General features: G+C 45.8%; 1 protein-coding gene across 2 annotated transcripts in view; it reads right to left on the reverse strand.

The window, feature by feature from the left end:
* The window catches only part of MRE11 (MRE11 homolog, double strand break repair nuclease), a 229,548-nt gene that overhangs the window by 172,203 nt on the left and 34,470 nt on the right, over positions 1-22,875 (reverse strand). For both annotated transcript variants that reach the window (XM_056561491.1, XM_056561492.1), the window contains exons 5-7: positions 13,094-13,181; positions 6,331-6,472; positions 1,979-2,093 (exon numbers count right to left, since the gene is read on the reverse strand). In XM_056561491.1, the coding sequence (XP_056417466.1) occupies positions 1,979-2,093; positions 6,331-6,472; positions 13,094-13,181 (345 nt within the window). The remainder of the gene's footprint in view (positions 1-1,978; positions 2,094-6,330; positions 6,473-13,093; positions 13,182-22,875) is intronic.

Below are 22,875 nucleotides of genomic sequence, written 5' to 3' on the forward strand. Positions count from 1 at the left end.
GCGTTTAAACTTTGCAAATGAACATATAGACAAGCCTGATGCATTTTGGAAACAAGTTCTGTGGACCGATGAGGTTAAAATTGAACTTTTTGGCCAGAATGAGCAAAGGTACGTTTGAAGAAGAAGGGGAACAGAATGTAATGAAAAGAACCTCTGTACAACTGTTAAGCATGGGGGTGGATCAATCATGCTTTGGGGTTGTATTGCAGCCAGTGGCACAGGGAACATCTCACGAGTAGAAGGAAAAATGGATTCAATAAAATTTCAGCAAATTTTGGATGGTAACTTGAGGCCATCTGTGAAAAAGCTGAAGTTAAAGAGAGGATGGTTTCTACAAATGGATAATGATCCTAAATACACCTCGAAATCCACAGGGGATTACATCAAGAGGTGTAAACTGAAGGTTTTGCCATGGCCTTCACAATCTCCTGACCTCAACATAATTGAAAATCTATGGATAGACCTTAAAAGAGCAGTGCGTGACAGACAGCCCAGAAATCTCAAAGAACTGGAAGACTTTTGTAAGGAAGACTGGGCAAAGATACCTCAAATAAGAATTGAAAGACTCTTGGCTGGCTACAAAAAGCGTTTACAAGCTGTGATATTTGCCAAAGGGGGCAGTACAAGATATTAACTCTGCAGGGTGCCCAAACTTTTGCAGATGTCATTTTTTTGTTTTCTGTTATTTTGAAAGTGTAAATGATGGAAATAAAATCTAACTTTTGTTGACATATTATAAGAATGTTTAATCTGTAATTTGATGCCTTTTGGAGATTTCTCTCCTTGGCTTCTTTATGCACATTAATACAAATTTTATATATATATATATATATATATATATATATATATACACACATATATATATATATATATATATATATATATTTATATAGATATACATAGTGTTGCCTAAAAGGGTACTCTAGTGAAAATCTGCTGGCATTTATTTAAAATGATTTTAGAACATACCTCCCACCAATCCCCCGATGCCTCCAGTATCGCTGTCCCGGTCTCCGTTGCGATCACCTTTTTGGCCATGGGGCACAACACTGCAGCTCAGCTAGTGGTAGGCCGCAGCAATGTCCTCGCATTGGTCAGTGATCGGCTGCGAGACAATATGACAGATTGGGTCCCGGCACCAGAAAGACAACCAGGGCCCGAGCCCATCTGTCAAGTTGTCGCCCAGCCAATCACTGGTACCATTTTTGTTTTGATGTTCCTGTTTGATCACTTTTATTATTCATTCTTTTCTGCTAAATGAAGTGACTAAAAATCAACAATTTTGGACTTGCCTACTCCACACTCCCTCCCTGACATCGTGACTCTACAGTATGTCAATTCTTCTCACAGATAACACGTCCTTGTTCTGTATCTGTTATAGATATATAATGTTGATTTTTTTCATCTCTTAACAGATGACCCACATGACACCATTAGTCTTAGTTTGTTTTTTAAATAAAGAGAATTGGTAACATCAATACCTGCATTAACCTGTGTTGCACTTAATGCTTTGTTTATTCCTTTAAAGAAAATATTTTTCCAATTTAAAAAAGAAATCAAACAAAGATAAAAAAATAAATAAAAAAGGTAAGAATTTAGAATCCTTTTAATGGGGTACTCCGCTGCTCAGCGTTTGGAACAAACTGTTCCGAACACCGGAGCCGAGAGCTTGTGACGTCAGAGCCCCACCTCCTAATTATGTCATGTCCCGCCCCCTCAATGCAAGTCTATGGGAGGGGGCGGGTGTGTGATGTCATGAGGGGGCGGGGCTATGATGTCACGAGCTCTCGGCTCCAGTGTTCGGAACAGTTTGCTCCAAACGCTGAGCAGCGGAGTACCCTTTTAAAGATGACATTTGCCTTTTAGTGATAAATCCAGCAAAATAATAAACTCCACTGAACTGGCTCATTTTGTGCTTTTTGCATTTGTTTTATAGACAGGGAGCAGATGTTCTGGCCGTAGGATCTGAGAATCGTACCTGTTCTGATGAATAACAAATAGGTTGAACCAGTTGGACTCATCCTCCCGGGGCCGAAGCATTGTAACTTGTTTGTTAACAAACATGCGATAAAGTCTTTCATCCGGAATGGACCCTAAGGTGAAAAAGAGGGGGAGAAAACCAGAAAATTGGTGTAAAAAAATAGCAATTTCTTGCACAATGCTCTCCATTATATGTACAAAAAATAGGAACAGGTGCAAACGTCTCAGCAAATAAAATCTACACAAAATCCATTATTAGATTCCCCAGGAGTCTATGGTAATAGTCGGTAATTTCTTATAATAACAAATATAGAGACAAGTACTGTACATAGTGCTACTAGATCAGAGCCAAAGGCAGCGCAGGTCTGTGCGGAATAGAAAGTCCTGGCAGGATGAGAAATACAACATAAAGTCACTGTCCAGCCTTTTGTTTTTAATCTGTTTTCTGAGCAAAATTCTCTGCTGATTTATTAATATAGCTTCAAATGTTCCCCAGACATGGGAATAAAAAGAAAATTCTGGCTGCCTGCAGTCACCACTAGGGGGGGCTGAGGAGCTTATCGAATACTGTAGATGAGAGGTAGAGAGAGGGAGAGGGAAAAGGAGAAGGAGAACACACACAGAGAGAAAGAGTAAGATAGAGAGAAAGAGGAAAAGATAGAGAGAAAGAGGAAAAGACAGAGAGAAAGAGAAAGATACACAGAAACAAAGAAAGAGACACACAGAGATAAGGAGAGAGAAATAGAGACAGAGAAACAGAAAAAGATATCCTGTAAACTGGGAGGTGCGGCCTCCATGGATCGGGCTTGTTTCTCCAGCCTATCCCAAAGATGAGGCCACCGTGCTACGCTTAGCAAAGTTCCATGCGCGAGTTCTGTTCCTCAGCAACTGATGACAAACAGAAGGGCAGTGCTTAGATACAGGAGCAGAGCAGTGCTTAGATACAGGAGGAGAGAAGTGCTTAGATACAGGAGCAGGGCAGTGCTTAGATACAGGAGCAGGGCAGTGCTTGGATACAGGAGCAGAGCAGGACTAGGATACAGGAGCAGGACAGTGCTTAGATACAGGAGCAGAGCAGTACTTAGATACAGGAGCAGGGCAGGGCTTGGATACAGGAGCAGGACAGTGCTTGGATACAGGAGCAAGGCAGTGCTTGGATACAGGAGCAGGGTAGTGCTTTGATACAGGAGCAGGGCAATGCTATGATACAGGAGTGTAGCAGTACTTAGATATAGGAGCGGGGCAGTGCTTGGATACAGGAGCAAGGCAGTGCTTGGATACAGGAGTGGGGCAGTGCTTGGATACAGGAGCGGGGCAGTGCTTGGATACAGGAGCGGGGCACTGCTTGGATACAGGAGCGGGGCACTGCTTGAATACAGGAGCGGGGCAGTGCTTGGATACAGGAGCGGCGCAGTGCTTGGATACAGGAGTGGGGCAGTGCTTGGATACAGGAGTGGGGCAGTGCTTGGATACAGGAGCAGAGGAGGGCTTGGATACAGGAGCAGAGCAGTGTTTGGATACAGGAGCGGAGCAGTGCTTGGATACAGGAGCAGAGGAGGGCTTGGATACAGGAGCGGGGCAGTACTTGTATACAGGAGCAGAGCAGTGATTGGATACAGGAGCAGAGGAGGGCTTGGATACAGGAGCAGAGCAGTGCTTGGATACAGGAGCAGAGCTTTGCTTGGATACAGGAGCAGGGCAGAGCTTGGATACAGGAGTGTGGCAGTGCTTGGATACAGGAGCAGAGGAGGGCTTGGATATGGGAGCAGAGCAGGGCTAGGATACAGGAGCGGGGCAGTGATTGGATACAGGGGCAGAGCAGTGATTGGATACAGGAGCAGAGCAGTGATTGGATACAGGAGCAGAGGAGGGCTTGGATACAGGAGCAGAGCAGGGCTAGGATACAGGAGCGGGGCAGTGCTTGGATACAGGAGCAGAGAAGTGCTTGGATACAAGAACGGGGCAGTGCTTGGATACAGGAGCAGAGAAGTGCTTGGATACAGGAGCAGAGCAGTGCTTGGATACAGGAGCAGAGCTTTGCTTGGATACAGGAGCAGGGCAGTGCTTGGAAAAAGGAGCAGGGCAGTGCTTGGATACAGGAGCAGAGGAGGGCTTGGATACAGGAGCAGGGCAGTGCTTGGATACAGGAGTGGGGCAGTGCTTGGATACAGGAGCGGGGCAGTGCTTGGATACAGGAGTGGGGCAGTGCTTGGATACAGGAGCGGGGCAGTGCTTGGATACAGGAGTGGGGCAGTGCTTGGATACAGGAGTGGGGCAGTGCTTGGATACAGGAGCGGGGCAGTGCTTGGATACAGGAGCGGGGCAGTGCTTGGATACAGGAGCGGGGCAGTGCTTGGATACAGGAGCAGGGCAGTGCTTGGATACAGGAGTGGGGCAGTGCTTGGATACAGGAGTGGGGCAGTGCTTGGATACAGGAGTGGGGCAGTGCTTGGATACAGGAGTGGGGCAGTGCTTGGATACAGGAGTGGGGCAGTGCTTGGATACAGGAGCGGGGCACAGCTTGAATACAGGAGTGGGGCAGTGCTTGGATACAGGAGTGGGGCAGTGCTTGGATACAGGAGTGGGGCAGTGCTTGGATAGAGGAGTGTGGCAGTGCTTGGATGTCTGTATTGTTTGATTTTTGTCTGTCTATATATATATATATATATATATATATATATATATATATATGTACACTTACCATTTAAAAGTGGTGCTGAATCTGTATCTTCTTTATCTTTATGATTCTTATCTTGAAGTTATGGATTAGACCCCAGACAACCCCTTTAAATCAATTGCCCACCCCGCCTGCTAGACCTTCACTGCAATTATTGGCCAATTTTACATTTATTTGAGGAAAGAGATCATCAATATTTCACATCTTAAAAGTAAAATACTTGACATTTAAAATAAATTGGTGCCTGTTCCGCAAGATTAGACGGACTGTGTGTGGCGAATGTATTATTAATAGAGAGGGATCGGCTAATAAAGGCTCAGATGAGTAAGGCTTCTTCGGTTGAGTAAAAACACATTCATGGTCATTTTCTAACTATTATATTTGATGCACAGAAGGCTGAATTGCTTCAAGGCATTTAGCCTATGACCCAGACAGCACAGAGAATGATTACTGTAAAGTTCAGTATTGCTATATATCCTACTAGACAACTTTTACTGTAATAAACCAACAGGAAAAAAAAATTACTTTAAATCTGTAAATATCTTTCCAGAGATATCCAGCCATTGTGTAAAAAAAAAAATATGATTCTGGGGTGGTACAGCTGGCACCTTGTATCACCTTAGATCACATCAATGTAAGTGTCTGGGGTGGTATACTTACCTATCTCTGGTCCCCTGCAGTTCCCATTAGCCTCTGTCCGGTCTCCCTATCTTCTCTCTGATTCCGAGATGAGCGCTCAGGACCTGCTGCCTCAGCCAGTAAGAAGCCAAGACAAAACAATGCTGTGATCAATGATCGGCTGAGCCTGAAGGTCCTGCACCGAGTGCTTGTTTTGGAGGCAAAAAGAAAAAATATTGGACAGCGGGGAATGGGAGCTGCGGGTGACCAGGGCTAGGTAAGTATAGTTTATTTTCTATTTTTCAACTGCCACAGCACCATAATATATTTTTTAGTAAAAACTAGATAACCCCTTTCATTTTACATACTGTACACAGAAATATATAGATACAATACAATATCAGATAGACATGAGGTACATGGATAGATATGAGATAGATAGATATGAGATAGATATGAGATAGATAGATAGATATGAGATAGATAGATATGAGATAGATAGATAGATATGAGATAGATAGATAGATATGAGATAGATATGAGATAGATATTAGATAGATATGAGATAGATATGAGATAGATAGATATTAGATAGATATGAGATAGATATTAGATAGATATGAGATAGATAGATAGATAGATAGATATGAGATAGATAGATAGATAGATATAATAGATAGATATGAAATAGATAGATATGAGATAGATAGATATGAGATAGATATGAGATAGATATGAGATAGATAGATATAATAGATAGATATGAGATAGATATGAGATAGATATGAGATAGATAGATATGAGATAGATAGATATGAGATAGATAGATATGAGATAGATAGATATGAGATAGATAGATATAATAGATAGATATGAGATAGATAGATATGAGATAGATAGATATGAGATAGATAGATATGAGATAGATAGATAGATATAATAGATAGATATGAGATAGATAGATATAATAGATAGATAGATAGATAGATAGTCTGACTCAAGGAAACAGTGGTGAATAAATACATTATTAGCCCCCTCTAGTGGAGAATTCTTACCTAATCCATACATGGCAATCTTCGTTCGTCCTTTCTGTAGCAGTACGGGGCTGATGTCAATTTTCTCTACAGATGTTGTGCGTCCAAAATGGTTCACAAGTCCGGCACAACTTAGTAAATCCAGTGCACAAAGACCGTCTGCCTGTATAGAGATAACATGGAGGAAAAACCTGTTACAGCTGGTGAAGGTGAAGTACACTCCAACCGATCTACTTCTATCCTCCAGCGCTGGAAATCAGGATCCATTCATATACAAGAACCCCCAACAATCACCCCGAGGAACTATTCATTCTTCACTTTACAAAGCCCTGACATGGGTTTGTTTGCTCCAACGTTGCCTAAAAATCAACTCAAATAGCAGTGCTGGGATACAGGAGAGAAAAATGCTTGGATACAAGAGAGGAGCACTACTTGGATACAGGAGAGAAAAATGCTTGGATACAAGAGAGGAGCACTACTTGGATACAGGAGCGGGAAAATGCTTGGATACAAGAGAGGAGCACTACTTGGATACAGGAGCGGGAAAATGCTTGGATACAAGAGAGGAGCACTACTTGGATACAGGAGCGGGAAAATGCTTGGATACAAGAGAGGAGCACTACTTGGATACAGGAGCGGGAAAATGCTTGGATACAAGAGAGGAGCACTACTTGGATACAGGAGCGGGATAATGCTTGGATACAAGAGAGGAGCACTACTTGGATACAGGAGCGGGATAATGCTTGGATACAAGAGAGGAGCACTACTTGGATACAGGAGAGGAAAAATGCTTGGATACAAGAGAGGAGCACTACTTGGATACAGGAGCGGGAAAATGCTTGGATACAAGAGAGGAGCACTACTTGGATACAGGAGCGGGAAAATGCTTGGATACAAGAGAGGAGCACTACTTGGATACAGGAGCGGGATAATGCCTGGATACAAGAGAAGAGCACTACTTGGATACAGGAGCGGGAAAATGCTTGGATACAAGAGAGGAGCACTACTTGGATACAGGAGCGGGATAATGCTTGGATACAAGAGAGGAGCACTACTTGGATACAGGAGCGGGAAAATGCTTGGATACAAGAGAGGAGCACTACTTGGATACAGGAGCGGGATAATGCCTGGATACAAGAGAGGAGCACTACTTGGATACAGGAGCGGGATAATGCTTGGATACAAGAGAGGAGCACTACTTGGATACAGGAGCGGGATAATGCTTGGATACAAGAGAGGAGCACTACTTGGATACAGGAGCGGGATAATGCTTGGATACAAGAGAGGAGCACTACTTGGATACAGGAGCGGGAAAATGCTTGGATACAAGAGAGGAGCACTACTTGGATACAGGAGCGGAAAAATGCTTGGATACAAGAGAGGAGCACTACTTTGATACAGGAGCGGAATAATGCTTGGATACAAGAGAGGAGCACTACTTGGATACAGGAGCGGGATAATGCCTGGATACAAGAGAGGAGCACTACTTGGATACAGGAGCGGGATAATGCTTGGATACAAGAGAGGAGCACTACTTGGATACAGGAGCGGGATAATGCTTGGATACAGGATCGAGGCAGTCCTTAGATACATCAAAACCTGTCCAGAGGAAAAGTTGCTGACTTGCCCATAGCAACCAATCAGATCACTACTTTCCCTTTTCAAAAATGAAATAAGTGATTTGATTGGTTGCTACGGGCAACTCAGCAACTTTTCCTCTGGACAGGATTTGACAGTGTGGGGCAGTTCTAAGATACAGGAGCAGAGCAGTGCTAGGATACAGGAGCAGAGCAGTGCTAGGATACAGGAGCAGAGCAGGGCTAGGATACAGGAGCAGAGCAGGGCTAGGATACAGGAGCAGGGCAGTGCTGGGATGCAGGAGCAGAGCAGTGCTAGGATACAGGAGCAGGGCAGTGCTAGGATACAGGAGCAGAGCAGTGCTAGGATACAGGAGCAGAGCAGTGCTAGGATACAGGAGCAGAGCAGGGCTAGGATACAGGAGCAGAGCAGGGCTAGGATACAGGAGCAGAGCAGTGCTTAGATACAGGAGCAGAGCAGTGCTAGGATACAGGAGCAGAGCAGTGCTAGGATACAGGAGCAGGGCAGTGCTGGGATACAGGAGCAGGGCAGTGCTGGGATACAGGAGCAGGGCAGTGCTGGGATACAGGAGCAGGGCAGGGCTAGGATACAAGAGCAGGGCAGTGCTAGGATACAGGAGCAGGGCAGTGCTGGGATACAGGAGCAGAGCAGGGCTAGGATACAGGAGCAGAGCAGTGCTAGGATACAGGAGCAGAGCAGCGCTAGGATACAGGACCAGGGCAGGGCTAGGATACAGGAGCAGAGCAGTGCTAGGATACAGGAGCAGGGCAGTGCTGGGATACAGGAGCAGGGCAGGGCTAGGATACAAGAGCAGGGCAGTGCTAGGATACAGGAGCAGGGCAGTGCTGGGATACAGGAGCAGAGCAGGGCTAGGATACAGGAGCAGGGCAGGGCTAGGATACAAGAGCAGGGCAGTGCTAGGATACAGGAGCAGGGCAGTGCTAGGATACAGGAGCAGAGCAGGGCTAGGATACAGGAGCAGAGCAGGGCTAGGATACAGGAGCAGAGCAGTGCTGGGATACAGGAGCAGAGCAGTGCTAGGATACAGGAGCAGAGCAGGGCTAGGATACAGGAGCAGAGCAGGGCTAGGATACAGGAGCAGAGCAGTGCTAGGATACAGGAGCAGAGCAGTGCTAGGATACAGGAGCAGAGCAGGGCTAGGATACAGGAGCAGAGCAGGGCTAGGATACAGGAGCAGAGCAGTGCTAGGATACAGGAGCAGAGCAGTGCTAGGATACAGGAGCAGAGCAGTGCTAGGATACAGGAGCAGAGCAGGGCTAGGATACAGGAGCAGAGCAGTGCTGGGATACAGGAGCAGAGCAGGGCTAGGATACAGGAGCAGAGCAGTGCTAGGATACAGGAGCAGAGCAGTGCTAGGATACAGGAGCAGAGCAGTGCTGGGATACAGGAGCAGAGCAGGGCTAGGATACAGGAGCAGAGCAGTGCTAGGATACAGGAGCAGAGCAGTGCTGGGATACAGGAGCAGAGCAGGGCTAGGATACAGGAGCAGAGCAGGGCTAGGATACAGGAGCAGAGCAGTGCTGGGATACAGGAGCAGAGCAGGGCTAGGATACAGGAGCAGAGCAGTGCTAGGATACAGGAGCAGAGCAGTGCTGGGATACAGGAGTAGAGCAGGGCTAGGATACAGGAGCAGAGCAGGGCTAGGATACAGGAGCAGAGCAGGGCTAGGATACAGGAGCAGAGCAGGGCTAGGATACAGGAGCAGAGCAGTGCTGGGATACAGGAGCAGAGCAGGGCTAGGATACAGGAGCAGAGCAGTGCTAGGATACAGGAGCAGAGCAGTGCTAGGATACAGGAGCAGAGCAGGGCTAGGATACAGGAGCAGAGCAGTGCTGGGATACAGGAGCAGAGCAGTGCTAGGATACAGGAGCAGAGCAGTGCTGGGATACAGGAGCAGAGCAGTGCTAGGATACAGGAGCAGAGCAGGGCTAGGATACAGGAGCAGAGCAGGGCTAAGATACAGGAGCAGAGCAGTGCTAGGATACAGGAGCAGAGCAGTGCTGGGATACAGGAGCAGAGCAGTGCTAGGATACAGGAGCAGGGCAGGGCTAGGATACAGGAGCAGAGCAGTGCTAGGATACAGGAGCAGAGCAGGGCTAGGATACAGGAGCAGAGCAGGGCTAAGATACAGGAGCAGAGCAGTGCTAGGATACAGGAGCAGAGCAGGGCTAGGATACAGGAGCAGAGCAGGGCTAAGATACAGGAGCAGAGCAGTGCTAGGATACAGGAGCAGAGCAGTGCTAGGATACAGGAGCAGAGCAGTGCTGGGATACAGGAGCAGAGCAGTGCTAGGATACAGGAGCAGAGCAGGGCTAGGATACAGGAGCAGAGCAGTGCTAGGATACAGGAGCAGAGCAGTGCTAGGATACAGGAGCAGAGCAGTGCTAGGATACAGGAGCAGAGCAGGGCTAGGATACAGGAGCAGAGCAGTGCTAGGATACAGGAGCAGAGCAGTGCTGGGATACAGGAGCAGAGCAGTGCTGGGATACAGGAGCAGAGCAGTGCTGGGATACAGGAGCAGAGCAGTGCTAGGATACAGGAGCAGAGCAGTGCTGGGATACAGGAGCAGAGCAGTGCTAGGATACAGGAGCAGAGCAGTGCTAGGATACAGGAGCAGAGCAGGGCTAGGATACAGGAGCAGAGCAGGGCTAGGATACAGGAGCAGAGCAGTGCTGGGATACAGGAGCAGAGCAGTGCTAGGATACAGGAGCAGAGCAGGGCTAGGATACAGGAGCAGAGCAGGGCTAAGATACAGGAGCAGAGCAGTGCTAGGATACAGGAGCAGAGCAGTGCTGGGATACAGGAGCAGAGCAGTGCTGGGATACAGGAGCAGAGCAGTGCTAGGATACAGGAGCAGAGCAGTGCTGGGATACAGGAGCAGAGCAGTGCTGGGATACAGGAGCAGAGCAGTGCTAGGATACAGGAGCAGAGCAGTGCTGGGATACAGGAGCAGAGCAGTGCTGGGATACAGGAGCAGAGCAGTGCTGGGATACAGGAGCAGAGCAGTGCTAGGATACAGGAGCAGAGGAGTGCTAGGATACAGGAGCAGAGCAGGGCTAGGATACAGGAGCAGAGCAGTGCTAGGATACAGGAGCAGAGCAGTGCTGGGATACAGGAGCAGAGCAGTGCTGGGATACAGGAGCAGAGCAGTGCTGGGATACAGGAGCAGAGCAGTGCTGGGATACAGGGGCAGAGCAGTGCTGGGATACAGGGGCAGAGCAGTGCTGGGATACAGGAGCAGAGCAGTGCTAAGATACAGGAGCAGAGCAGTGCTGGGATACAGGAGCAGAGCAGTGCTAGGATACAGGAGCAGAGCAGGGCTAGGATACAGGAGCAGAGCAGTGCTAGGATACAGGAGCAGAGCAGAGCTAGGATACAGGAGCAGAGCAGGGCTAGGATACAGGAGCAGAGCAGTGCTAGGATACAGGAGCAGAGCAGTGCTGGGATACAGGAGCAGAGCAGTGCTGGGATACAGGAGCAGAGCAGTGCTGGGATACAGGAGAAGAGCAGGGCTAGGATACAGGAGCAGAGGAGTGCTAGGATACAGGAGCAGAGCAGTGCTAGGATACAGGAGCAGAGCAGTGCTGGGATACAGGAGCAGAGCAGTGCTGGGATACAGGAGCAGAGCAGTGCTGGGATACAGGAGCAGAGCAGTGCTGGGATACAGGAGCAGAGCAGTGCTGGGATACAGGAGCAGAGCAGTGCTGGGATACAGGAGCAGAGCAGTGGTAGGATACAGGAGCAGAGCAGGGCTAGGATACAGGAGCAGAGCAGTGCTAGGATACAGGAGCAGAGCAGGGCTAGGATACAGGAGCAGAGCAGGGCTAGGATACAGGAGCAGAGCAGTGCTAGGATACAGGAGCAGAGCAGTGCTGGGATACAGGAGCAGAGCAGTGCTGGGATACAGGAGCAGAGCAGTGCTAGGATACAGGAGCAGAGCAGTGCTAGGATACAGGGGCAGAGCAGTGCTGGGATACAGGGGCAGAGCAGTGCTGGGATACAGGAGCAGAGCAGTGCTAAGATACAGGAGCAGAGCAGTGCTGGGATACAGGAGCAGAGCAGTGCTAGGATACAGGAGCAGAGCAGGGCTAGGATACAGGAGCAGAGCAGTGCTAGGATACAGGAGCAGAGCAGGGCTAGGATACAGGAGTACAGGAGCAGAGCAGTGCTAGGATACAGGAGCAGAGCAGTGCTAAGATACAGGAGCAGAGCAGTGCTGGGATACAGGAGCAGAGGAGTGCTAGGATACAGGAGCAGAGCAGGGCTAGGATACAGGACCAGGGCAGTGCTGGGATACAGGAGCAGAGCAGGGCTAGGATACAGGAGCAGAGCAGTGCTAGGATACAGGAGCAGAGCAGCGCTAGGATACAGGACCAGGGCAGTGCTGGGATACAGGAGCAGAGCAGGGCTAGGATACAAGAGCAGGGCAGTGCTGGGATACAGGAGCAGAGCAGGGCTAGGATACAGGAGCAGAGCAGGGCTAGGATACAGGAGCAGGGCAGTGCTGGGATACAGGAGCAGAGCAGAGCTAGGATACAGGAGCAGGGCAGTGCTGGGATACAGGAGCAGAGCAGGGCTAGGATACAGGAGCAGGGCAGTGCTGGGATACAGGAGCAGAGCAGGGCTAGGATACAGGAGCAGGGCAGTGCTGGGATACAGGAGCAGAGCAGGGCTAGGATACAGGAGCAGGGCAATACTTAATCGAAACGTCAAACGGTACAAAAGCTTTCTCTATAGGAGCCAGTAGGAGAACCTAGAGCTCTATTTCTCCTGGTCTATTTCATCTCATGTAACAAATACATAAATAGATGAGGTGCCTCACTCTGTCTTTCCAAAGATGGAGCCCGGGGGCTCTGGTATAGTGTGTATCATCATTTTTGAGTATGTGCTCAGTTCACCTGTGTAATGTTTAGCCATGTAGTAAAAGCAACATCCATTCCACCAAATGGAATAAAAGTACTATAGAAGTACCGTGTGTACAGGGCTAGAGCGTCAATATCTCATCATTCTTATTATTCAGATTAGTTCTGCTAGATGCGTTTTAGAGCATTCATCTGACCCTTCCTCAGTACCTTATACTTCTAGATCTTACATTACTGCGCTACATTGTCCAGGCTGATTCTAAAGCTCTACAGTATATCTAATGTAATATAAGGACAATTACCCCAGTCGGATCATCATGATTTCCATGGACACTGAATGTAGGAATAGAAATGTTTAGATTGTCATCCTGGTAATTCACCCAAGGAAATCTGTGAATGATAAAAAAAAAAGGTAAAACTTAGAAGCTAAAAATAAAATTCCAAAAGATCTAAGCTCAATGTCAGTAACCACAGCAGTTCAAGTTATAAATTATATTATTTTTGACATAATAATTTTTGTTTGAATGATAAAGCAAAAAGAAAAAACATTTCAATATATCCTTTATTTTTTACTAGAACTAAAAATATAGTAGTGGAAGTAGTGATAACATGTTCGGACCAGACAAGTATTATTAGTGACTAAACTAAATCCCTTTAGTACTTCAAAGACTACACACATGTATGTTAAAATATAACTATGATGATACTTACCCCTTATAATATACTAACTGAGTACCCGGCATTGATCGGTTTTTCCTACCTTATCCTTGAGGGGGGGGGGGGGAGTAAAGGAAGAAGCTTTCGTCCTCATGTCCCGACCCCAAATCCTGTCCTCATCTCTGTCCTCATAAATGGGGAGAAAATGAAAGGAGTGTGGCTTAAATTGTGGGTGTGGCTTTGTAAGATGGGGTGTGGCATGCTGGATGGGTGTGGCCGGACTGACGCACTCACGAGGAGATGCAGAGCTTGTGGAGTAAGGTACTGTAAGTCCTATTTACTTGCATGGGACTTAAGACAAAAACTCCATCCTTCACGTAAGGGTAGATTAGGGTTAATTTAACTACTGTATATACTCGAGTATAAGCCGAGTTTTTCAGCACGATTTTTCGTGCTGAAAACACCCCCCTCGGCTTATACTCGAGTGAACTCCCCCACCCGCAGTGGTCTTCAACCTGCGGACCTCCAGAGGTTTCAAAACTACAACTCCCAGCAAGCCCGGGCAGCCATCGGCTGTCCGGGCTTGCTGGGAGTTGTAGTTTTGAAACCTCCGGAGGTCCGCAGGTTGAAGACAACTGCGGCCTTCAACATCATCCAGCCCCCTCTCACCCCCCTTTATTTCTGTACAGTACTCACCTCCGCTCGGCGCTGGTCCGGTCCTGCAGGACTGTCCGGAGAGGAGGTGGTCCGGTGGGATAGTGGTTCCGGGCTGCTATCTTCACCGGGGAGGCCTCTTCTAAGCGCTTCGGGCCCGGCCCCAGAATAGTCACGTTGCCTTGACAACGACGCAGAGGTACGTTCATTGCCAACGTACTTCTGCGTCATTGTCAAGGCAACGCCTCTATTCCGGGCCGGAAGCGCGGAGAAGAGGCCCCCCGGTGAAGATAGCAGCCCGGAACCACTATCCCACGGGACCACCTCCTCACCGGACGGTCCTGCAGGACCGGACCAGCGCCGAGCGGAGGTGAGTACTCAGAACTAAAGGGGGGTGAGAGGGGGCTGGATGATGTTGAAGGCCGCAGTGGTCTTCAACCTGCGGACCTCCGGAGGTTTCAAAACTACAACTCCCAGCAAGCCCGGACAGCCGATGGCTGCCCGGACTTGCTGGGAGTTGTAGTTTTGAAACCTCTGGAGGTCCGCAGGTTGAAGACCACTGAGGACGGATGATAAGAGGATGATGAAGGGGGGGGGGTGTGGGATGATGACAAGAGGATGATGAAGGGGGGGTGTGGGATGATAAGGGGATGATGAAGGGGGGTGTGTGGGATGATTACAAGGGGATGATGAAGGGGGGTGGGGATGATGACAAGGGGATGATGAAGGGGGGATGTGTGGGATGATGACAAGGGAATGATGACAGGTGATGATGATGAGGGTCTGGATGATGACAGGCGGTGATGATGATGAGGATGTTAATGACGGGTCTGGATGATGACAGGGGGGGATGATGTATTTCCCACCCTAGGCTTATACTCGAGTCAATAACTTTTCCTGGGATTTTGGGTTGAAATTAGGGGTCTCGGCTTATACTCGGGTCGGCTTATACTCGAGTATATACGGTATCACATATTTTTGATTGACATAAAAGTAATATGTGTTCCAAATATGTCTCCAGCCATTTGGAAATTATGCTGGAACATACATTTCCCATAGACTTGCATGGATCTTTAAACAAAACCCCGCCCCTCGCAAATGGAGGTGGGTAAGGGTTAATTTATCTATCCTATATAAGTAATATGTGTGCCAAGTTTTATCGAAACAGCTGTTTGGAAGTAATACTGGAACATATATTTTTCTAAATTATGGCGGTTTCACGGTATTTAACGGTATTTGTGGTCCGGGGGGGGGGGGGGGGTCCTCAGTATAGTGTCAGGTGGTCGGGGATCCTCACCATAGTACCTGGGGTCTTGGTCAGGCCGCCAGGTAACGCTCTTCCATGTCTCAGACTACAATTCCGAGAGAGGCTGTACGGCCGGATGTTTCTCTACGCCATCACGCGTTGGAGTTGGTTGTTATGGAAATGGTATTGCGTTATGTGAGAAATTCATATCGTAAGACAAAAACGCACCGATATTTGGTATGAACCGGTATACCGCCCAGCTCATATATATATATATATATATAAACATATATATCACAGTGTGTGTGTATACAGTAAGTATATATATCCATATATATATATAACTCAATGTGTATGTGTGTATGTATGTACGTGTGTGTATGTATGTATGTATGTGTGTATGTATGTATGTATGTGTGTATGTTCCAGCATCACGTCCAAACGGCTAAAGATATTAACATGATACTTGGTACACATGTTACTTATATGTCAACAACAAACATAGGATATGTGATTTAACCCTTACTCACCCCCATTTGCCAGGGTCGGGATTTTTGTTTAAAGTCCCATACAAGTCTATGGGAAATATATATTACTGCATAACTTCCAAACGGCTGGAGATATTTCGATAATACTTGGTCACATGTTCCTTATATGTCCACTTAAAATATAGGAAAGTTAATTTAACCCTTAGCTACCTCCATTTGTGAGGGTCGGGGTTTTTGTTTAAAATCCCATGCAAATCTACAGGAAATGTATGTAGAGGACAGAATATGAGGATGGGACATAAGGACGGTATATGAGAACGGGATATGAGAACGGGATATGAGGACGGGATAGGAGGACGGGATCGGAAGGCAGAATCAGAGGGCGGGATCGGAGGTCGGAAAAGGAGGACGGAATAGGTGGACGGGATATGAGGTCGAGATAGGAGGTCAGGATAGGATAACGGGATAAGAGGTCGGGATAGGAGGTCGGGCTAGGAGGTCGAGATAGGAGGTCAAGATAGGAGGACGGGATAGGAGGTTGTGATGAGGACAGGGTAGAAGGTCGAGATAGGAGGACGGGATAGGAGATTGGGATATGAGGTCGGGATATGACAACAATATATGAGGATGGAATATGAAGTCAAAAGCTTCCTCCTTTATTGATTTTCCTACCCGATTAGGAAGGAAAAACCGGGCAACGCCGGGTATTCAGCAAATAAATATATATTATAACTACTGTAATACTGCTCCTATGTACAAGAATATAACTACTATAATACTGCTCCTATGTACAAGAATATAACTACTATAATACTGCTCCTATATAGAAGAATATAACTACTATAATACTACCTCCTATATACAAGAATATAACTACTATAATATTGCTCCTATATACAAGAATATAACTACTATAATATTGCTCCTATATACAAGAATATAACTACTATAATACTGCTCCTATATAAAGAATATAACTACTATAATACTGCTCCTATATACAAGAATATAACTACTATAATATTGCTCCTATATACAAGAATATAACTAATATAATACTGCTCCTATATACAAGACTATAACTACTATAATACTGCTCCTATATAAAGAATATAACTACTATAATACTGCTCCTATATACAAGAATATAACTACTATAATACTGCTCCTATATAAAGAATATAACTACTATAATACTGCTCCTATATACAAGAATATAACTTCTATAATACTGCTCCTATATACAAGAATATAACTACTATAATACTGCTCCTATATACAAGAATATAACTACTATAATACTGCCCCCTATATACAAGAATATAACTACTATAATACTGCTCCTATATACAAGAATATAACTACTATAATACTGCTCCTATATACAAGAATATAACTACTATAATACTGCTCCTATATACAAGAATATAACTACTATAATACTGCTCCTATATACAAGAATGTAACTACTATAATACTGTCTCCTATATACAAGAATATAACTATTATAATACTGCCTCCTATATACAAGAATATAACTACTATAATACTGCTGCTATATACAAGACTATAACTACTATAATACTGCTCCTATATACAAGAATATAACTACTATAATACTGCCTCCTATATACAAGAATGTAACTACTATAATACTGCTCCTATACAGTTATGGCCGTAATTGTTGGCACCGCTGAAGTTTTGCAAGAAAAAGTATTCCTCACAGAGAAGGATTGCAGTAACACATGTTTTGCTATACACATGTTTATTCCCTTTGTGTGTATTGGAACTAAACCAAAAAAGGAAGGAAAAAAAGCAAATTGGACATAATGTCACCAAACTCCAAAAATGGGCTGGACAAAATTATTGCCACCCTTAACTTAATATTTGGTTGCACACCCTTGGTAAAAAATAACTGAAATCAGTCGCTTCCTATAACCATCAATAAGCTTCTTACACCTCTCAGTCGGAATGTTGGACCACTCTTCCTTTGCAAACTGCTCCAGGTCTCTCTTATTGGAAGGCGCCTTTACCCAACAGCAATTTTAAGATCTCTCCACAGGTGTTCATTGGGATTTAGATCTGGACTCATTGCTGCCACTTCAGAACTCTCCACTGCTTTCCTGCCATCCATTTCTGGGGGCTTTTTACTTATGTTTGCGCTCATTGTCCTGCTGGAAGACCCAAGATCTCAGACGCAAACCCAGCTTTCTGACACTGGGCTGTACAGTGCGACCCAAAATTCATTGGTAATCCTCAGATTTCATGATGTCTTGTACACATTCAAGGCACCCAGTGCCAGAGGCAGCAAAACAACCCAAAACATCATTGACCTCCACCATATTCACTGTAGGTTCTGTGTTCTTTTCTTTGTAGGCCTCGTTCCGTTTTCAGTAAACAGTAGAATGATGTGCTTTACCAAAAAGTTCTATCTTGGTCTCATCTGTCCACAAGATGTTTTCCCAGAAGGATTTTGGCTTACTCAAGTTCATTTTGGCAAAATGTAGTCTTGCTTTTTTATGTCTGTGTCAGCAGTGGGGTCCTCGTGGGTCTCCTGCCATAGCGATTCATTTCATTTAAATGTTGACGGATAGTTAGAGCTGACACTGATGCTCCCTGAGCCTGAAGGACAGCATGAATATCTTTGGAACTTGTTTGGGGCTGCTTATCCACCATCCGGACTATCCTGCGTTGAAACCTTTCATCAATTTTTCTCTTCTGTCCACACCCAGGGAGAATAGCTACAGAGCCATGAGTTGCAAACTTCTTGATAATGTTGTGCTCTGTGGACAAAGGCAAATCTAGATCTCTGGAGATGGACTTGTAACCTTGAGATTGTTGATATTTTTCCACAATTTTGGTTCTCATGTCCTCAGACAGTTCTCTTCTCCTCTTTCTGTTGTCCATGCTTAGTGTGGCACACACAGACACACAATGCAAAGACTAAGTGAACTTCTCTCCTTTTTATATGCTTTCAGGTGTGATTTTTATATTGCCCACCCCTGTTACTTGCCCCAGGTGAGTTTAAAGGAGCATCACATGCTTGAAACAATTTCCACAATTTTGAAAGGGTGCCAATAATTTTGTCCAGACCATTTTTGGAGTTTGGTGTGACATTATGTCCAATTTGCTATTTTTCCTTTCTTTTTTGGTTTAGTTCCAATACACACAAAGGGAATGAACATGTGTATAGCAAAACATGTGTTACTGCAATCTTTTTCTGTGAGGAATACTTCATTTTCTTGAAAAAATTCAGGGGTGCCAACATTTACGGCCATGACTGTATCTATAAAATAACTGTCTTTTAGATCTTCTGTCATACATAGATCATACTAATAGTCATCCAGCTTTCCTGGGGACACACAGCAGATAAATATATTTTATTTAGTGACTGTTTTTCTGGTCTTTATTGGAGACTGAACTTGACATGAAGAATTTTCATAGCTTGGAAATCCCTATTAGGCCATTAGTATGGAGAGCCAAAGAGCCGCCGGTAATAGGATAAATCACCATTATGCAGGCGCCAGAACAAAGTGACACCAGGGGGCATGCAATGTGACTTTAAGATATACCGCCTGTTTGCTGGCAAAAATCATAGGGGGGGATTTATAAACAGGTTTATAAATGTTGCAGAAATTGAATAAAATTTGTGCCTTCAATTTGTTGCAAATCTACCCCAGCCCAGACCTGGCTTACAAAACTGGCTGTGGACAGCATTTTAAAAATGTTCAATATTTTTGGCGCAACAAGCTAAAAAGTTGCAGAGGAGGAATCCTACAAAGTGGTGTTCTGAAGTAACTTATTGTTTTTTGCTTAAAAGTGCCAAATTTATCAACCCCCATGCGATGTTATGATACTGCACGTCTAAGTAGAGACCATGCAATACCGCAGGTCTCCACCAGTGGCCGCTGCAGGAAAAACTGATTGGAAGAGGTTTGAGCTAACAATCCTGTGATAACCAGCAGCATCTCTTTGAAGGGACTGTCTAGAAACGGAAGGCCTTCTTGTTTGTTATGCTATAATACATACACTATAGCAGGGCATGACTAATTTGCTTTGAATCTAGGAGCCAGAAAAAAAAAGTTAGGAGCCAGGATGCCACATGTAATACACTGCTCAAAAAAATAAAGGGAACACTTAAACAACACAATGTAACTCCAAGTCAATGACACTTCTGTGAAATCCCACTGTCCACTCAGGAAGAAACACTGATTGACAATCAATTTCACATGCTGTTGTGCAAATGGAACAGACAACAGGTGGAAATTATAGGCAATTAGCAATACACCCCCAATAAAGAAGTGGTTCTGCAGGTGGTGACCACAGACTACTTTCAGTTCTTATGCTTTCTGGCTGATGTTTTGGTCACTTTTAAATGCTGGTGGCGCTTTCACTCTAGTGGTAACATGAGATGGAGTCTACAACCCACACAAGTGTCTCAGGTAGTGCAGCTCATCCAGGATGGCACATCAATGCGAGCTGTGGCAACAAGGTTTGTTGGGTCTGTCAGCGTAGTGTCCAGAGCATGGAGGCGCTACCAGGAGACAGGCCAGTACATCAGGAGGCATGGAGGAGGCCGTAGGAGGGCAACAACCCAGCAGCAGGACCGCCACCTCCACCTTTGTGCAAGGAGGAGCAGGAGGAGAACTGCCAAGGCCCTGCAAAATGACCTTGAGCAGGCCACAAATGTGCATGTGTCCACTCAGACGGTCAGAAACAGGCTCCATGAGGGTGGTATGAGGGCCTGACCTCCATAGGTGGGGGTTGTGCTTACAGCCAAACACCGTGCAGGACGTTTGGCATTTGAGTCTGAAGACACCATGGAGAACGTTCTGCTACCTGCAACATCGTCTAGCATGACCGGTTTGGCAGTGGGTCAGTAATGGTGTGGGGTGGCATTTCTTTGGGGGGCATCACGGCCCTCCATGTGCTTCCCAGAGGTAGCCTGACTGCCATTAGGTACCGAGATGAGATCCTCAGACCCCTTGTGAGACCATATGCTGGTGCAGTTGGCCCTTGGTTCCTCTTAATGCAAGACAATGCTAGACCTCATGTGTCTGGAGTGTGTCAACAGTTCCTGCAAGAGGAAGGCTTTGATTCTATGGACTGGCCCGCCCGTTCCCCAGACCTGAATCCGATTGAGCACATCTGGGACATCATGTCTCGCTCCATCCACCAACTGTCCAGGAGTTGGTGGATGCTTTAGTCCAGGTCTGGGAGGACATCCCTCAGGAGACCATCCTCCACCTCATCAGGAGCATGCCCAGGCATTGTAGGGAGGTCATACGGGCACGTGGAGACCACACACACTACTGCGCCTCATTGTAACTTGTTTTAAGGACATTACATAAAGTTGGATCAGCCTGTAGTGGGGTTTTCCACTTTGATTTTGAGTGTGACTCCATATCCAGACCTCCATAGGTTGATAAATTTGATTTCCATTGATAATTTTTGTGTGATTTTGTTGTCAGCACATTCAACTATGTAAAGACGAAAGTATTTCATACGATTAGTTCATTCAGATCTAGGATGTGTTATCTTAGTGTTCCCTTTATTTTTTTGAGCAGTGCATTATGTCACCAAACATGATGTCATATGAGGTCACTTGACGTGGCATATCGGAGTTTTGTTTTTCTTCTTCACTCTGCTTCTTCTTAAAGCAGTCTATTCTTGCAACTGGTGTTCAGCAGGTATGACAGGTATTGGACAGGTATCGTGGTAGCAGGTAGCCTCCACCTGACCATGTTTCTGATGGCAGCTGTCAGACTGGGTCATCAGATGGGAGGTCAAGCCTGGACTTACGGCCGTAATATTGCAGCAAAAGATGTATTCAAATTATGTCTGATACTTACTTTCCCCTCTGTTCCCGTGCTCCCTAGACTTGTATTGAACTTCCAGTGAATGGGTTAACAATCGCGAGTCTCAGAGTAAGTCACAGGATCAGATGTGGCTACAAAATTTAAAGGGGTACTCCACTGCTTAGCGTTAAGAACAAACTGTTCCCGAACGCTGGAGCCGGCATCGGGAGCTCGTGATGTCAGAGACCCACTCCCTCATGCAAGTCTATGGGAGGGGCGTGGCATTTGTCGTGAAGTCATAGTCCCACCCCCTCATGCCCCCTCCCATAGACTTGCATTGAGGGGGCGGGGTGTGACTTCATGAGGGGGTGGGGCTATGACGTCACGAGCTCCCGACACCGGCTCCAGCGTTTGTAACAGTTTTTAGGAAAGCTTTTAGGAACAGCTTTAAGGAAAGCTGTGGTTACCATGATTTTTTTTTACATTTTTTTTTTATCATGACTGCCGTTTGTTAAAATTTTTATTCTATACATATAGGTTTATACATGATTTTCATTCTGCAGTAGCAGCTAATTATTCAGAGACAATTACTGCCACATACATGCACTGTGGAGATGGAGATCACCTATACACAGCAGCACAAATGCCTATTCACGTGCACCGCCTTTATCTCCCATGAGTCTTTGCACAGTTCCCATTATATGTATTTAGCATGTTCGGGTTAATGCGTCATATGACGTTAGTATTTCATTTACTATAATACCGCTTCTCAGTGTGAAGAAATTGAAGTGTGGGCGCCTCCTGTTGCTATTTTATTCTTATCCCTAAGTATGTAATATTCATATTCTTATATTTTTAGGTCTAAAAAGAGAACTAAATAATAAAACTAAATAATAATTATAATAACTAGAAGTGGTTATCTAGTTTAGAAAACTCATTTGGATACCATTTTTGATCCTCATCTCTTGGCCAGAAGGGAGAGTAGTAATAAAGAGTGTCTCTTGCCCTGGAGGACCTGACCTGTCCAGCCTGACACAGACAACATAACGGCACTGCGTAACACAAATTTAAAGGGGTACTCTGCCCTAGACATCTTATCCCCTATCCAAAGGAGGGGCTTGCATTTAGGGGGCGGAGCGTGATATCACAAGGGGACAGAGCCATGACGTCACGATACTCCAGTACTTGTATCGTGAGTCATCACTTACGGAGAAAACGTAGCTCCGTGCAGTGATGACTTG

Source organism: Hyla sarda, chromosome 2 (assembly GCF_029499605.1).
Source record: "Hyla sarda isolate aHylSar1 chromosome 2, aHylSar1.hap1, whole genome shotgun sequence".
Lineage (NCBI taxonomy): Eukaryota > Metazoa > Chordata > Amphibia > Anura > Hylidae > Hyla > Hyla sarda.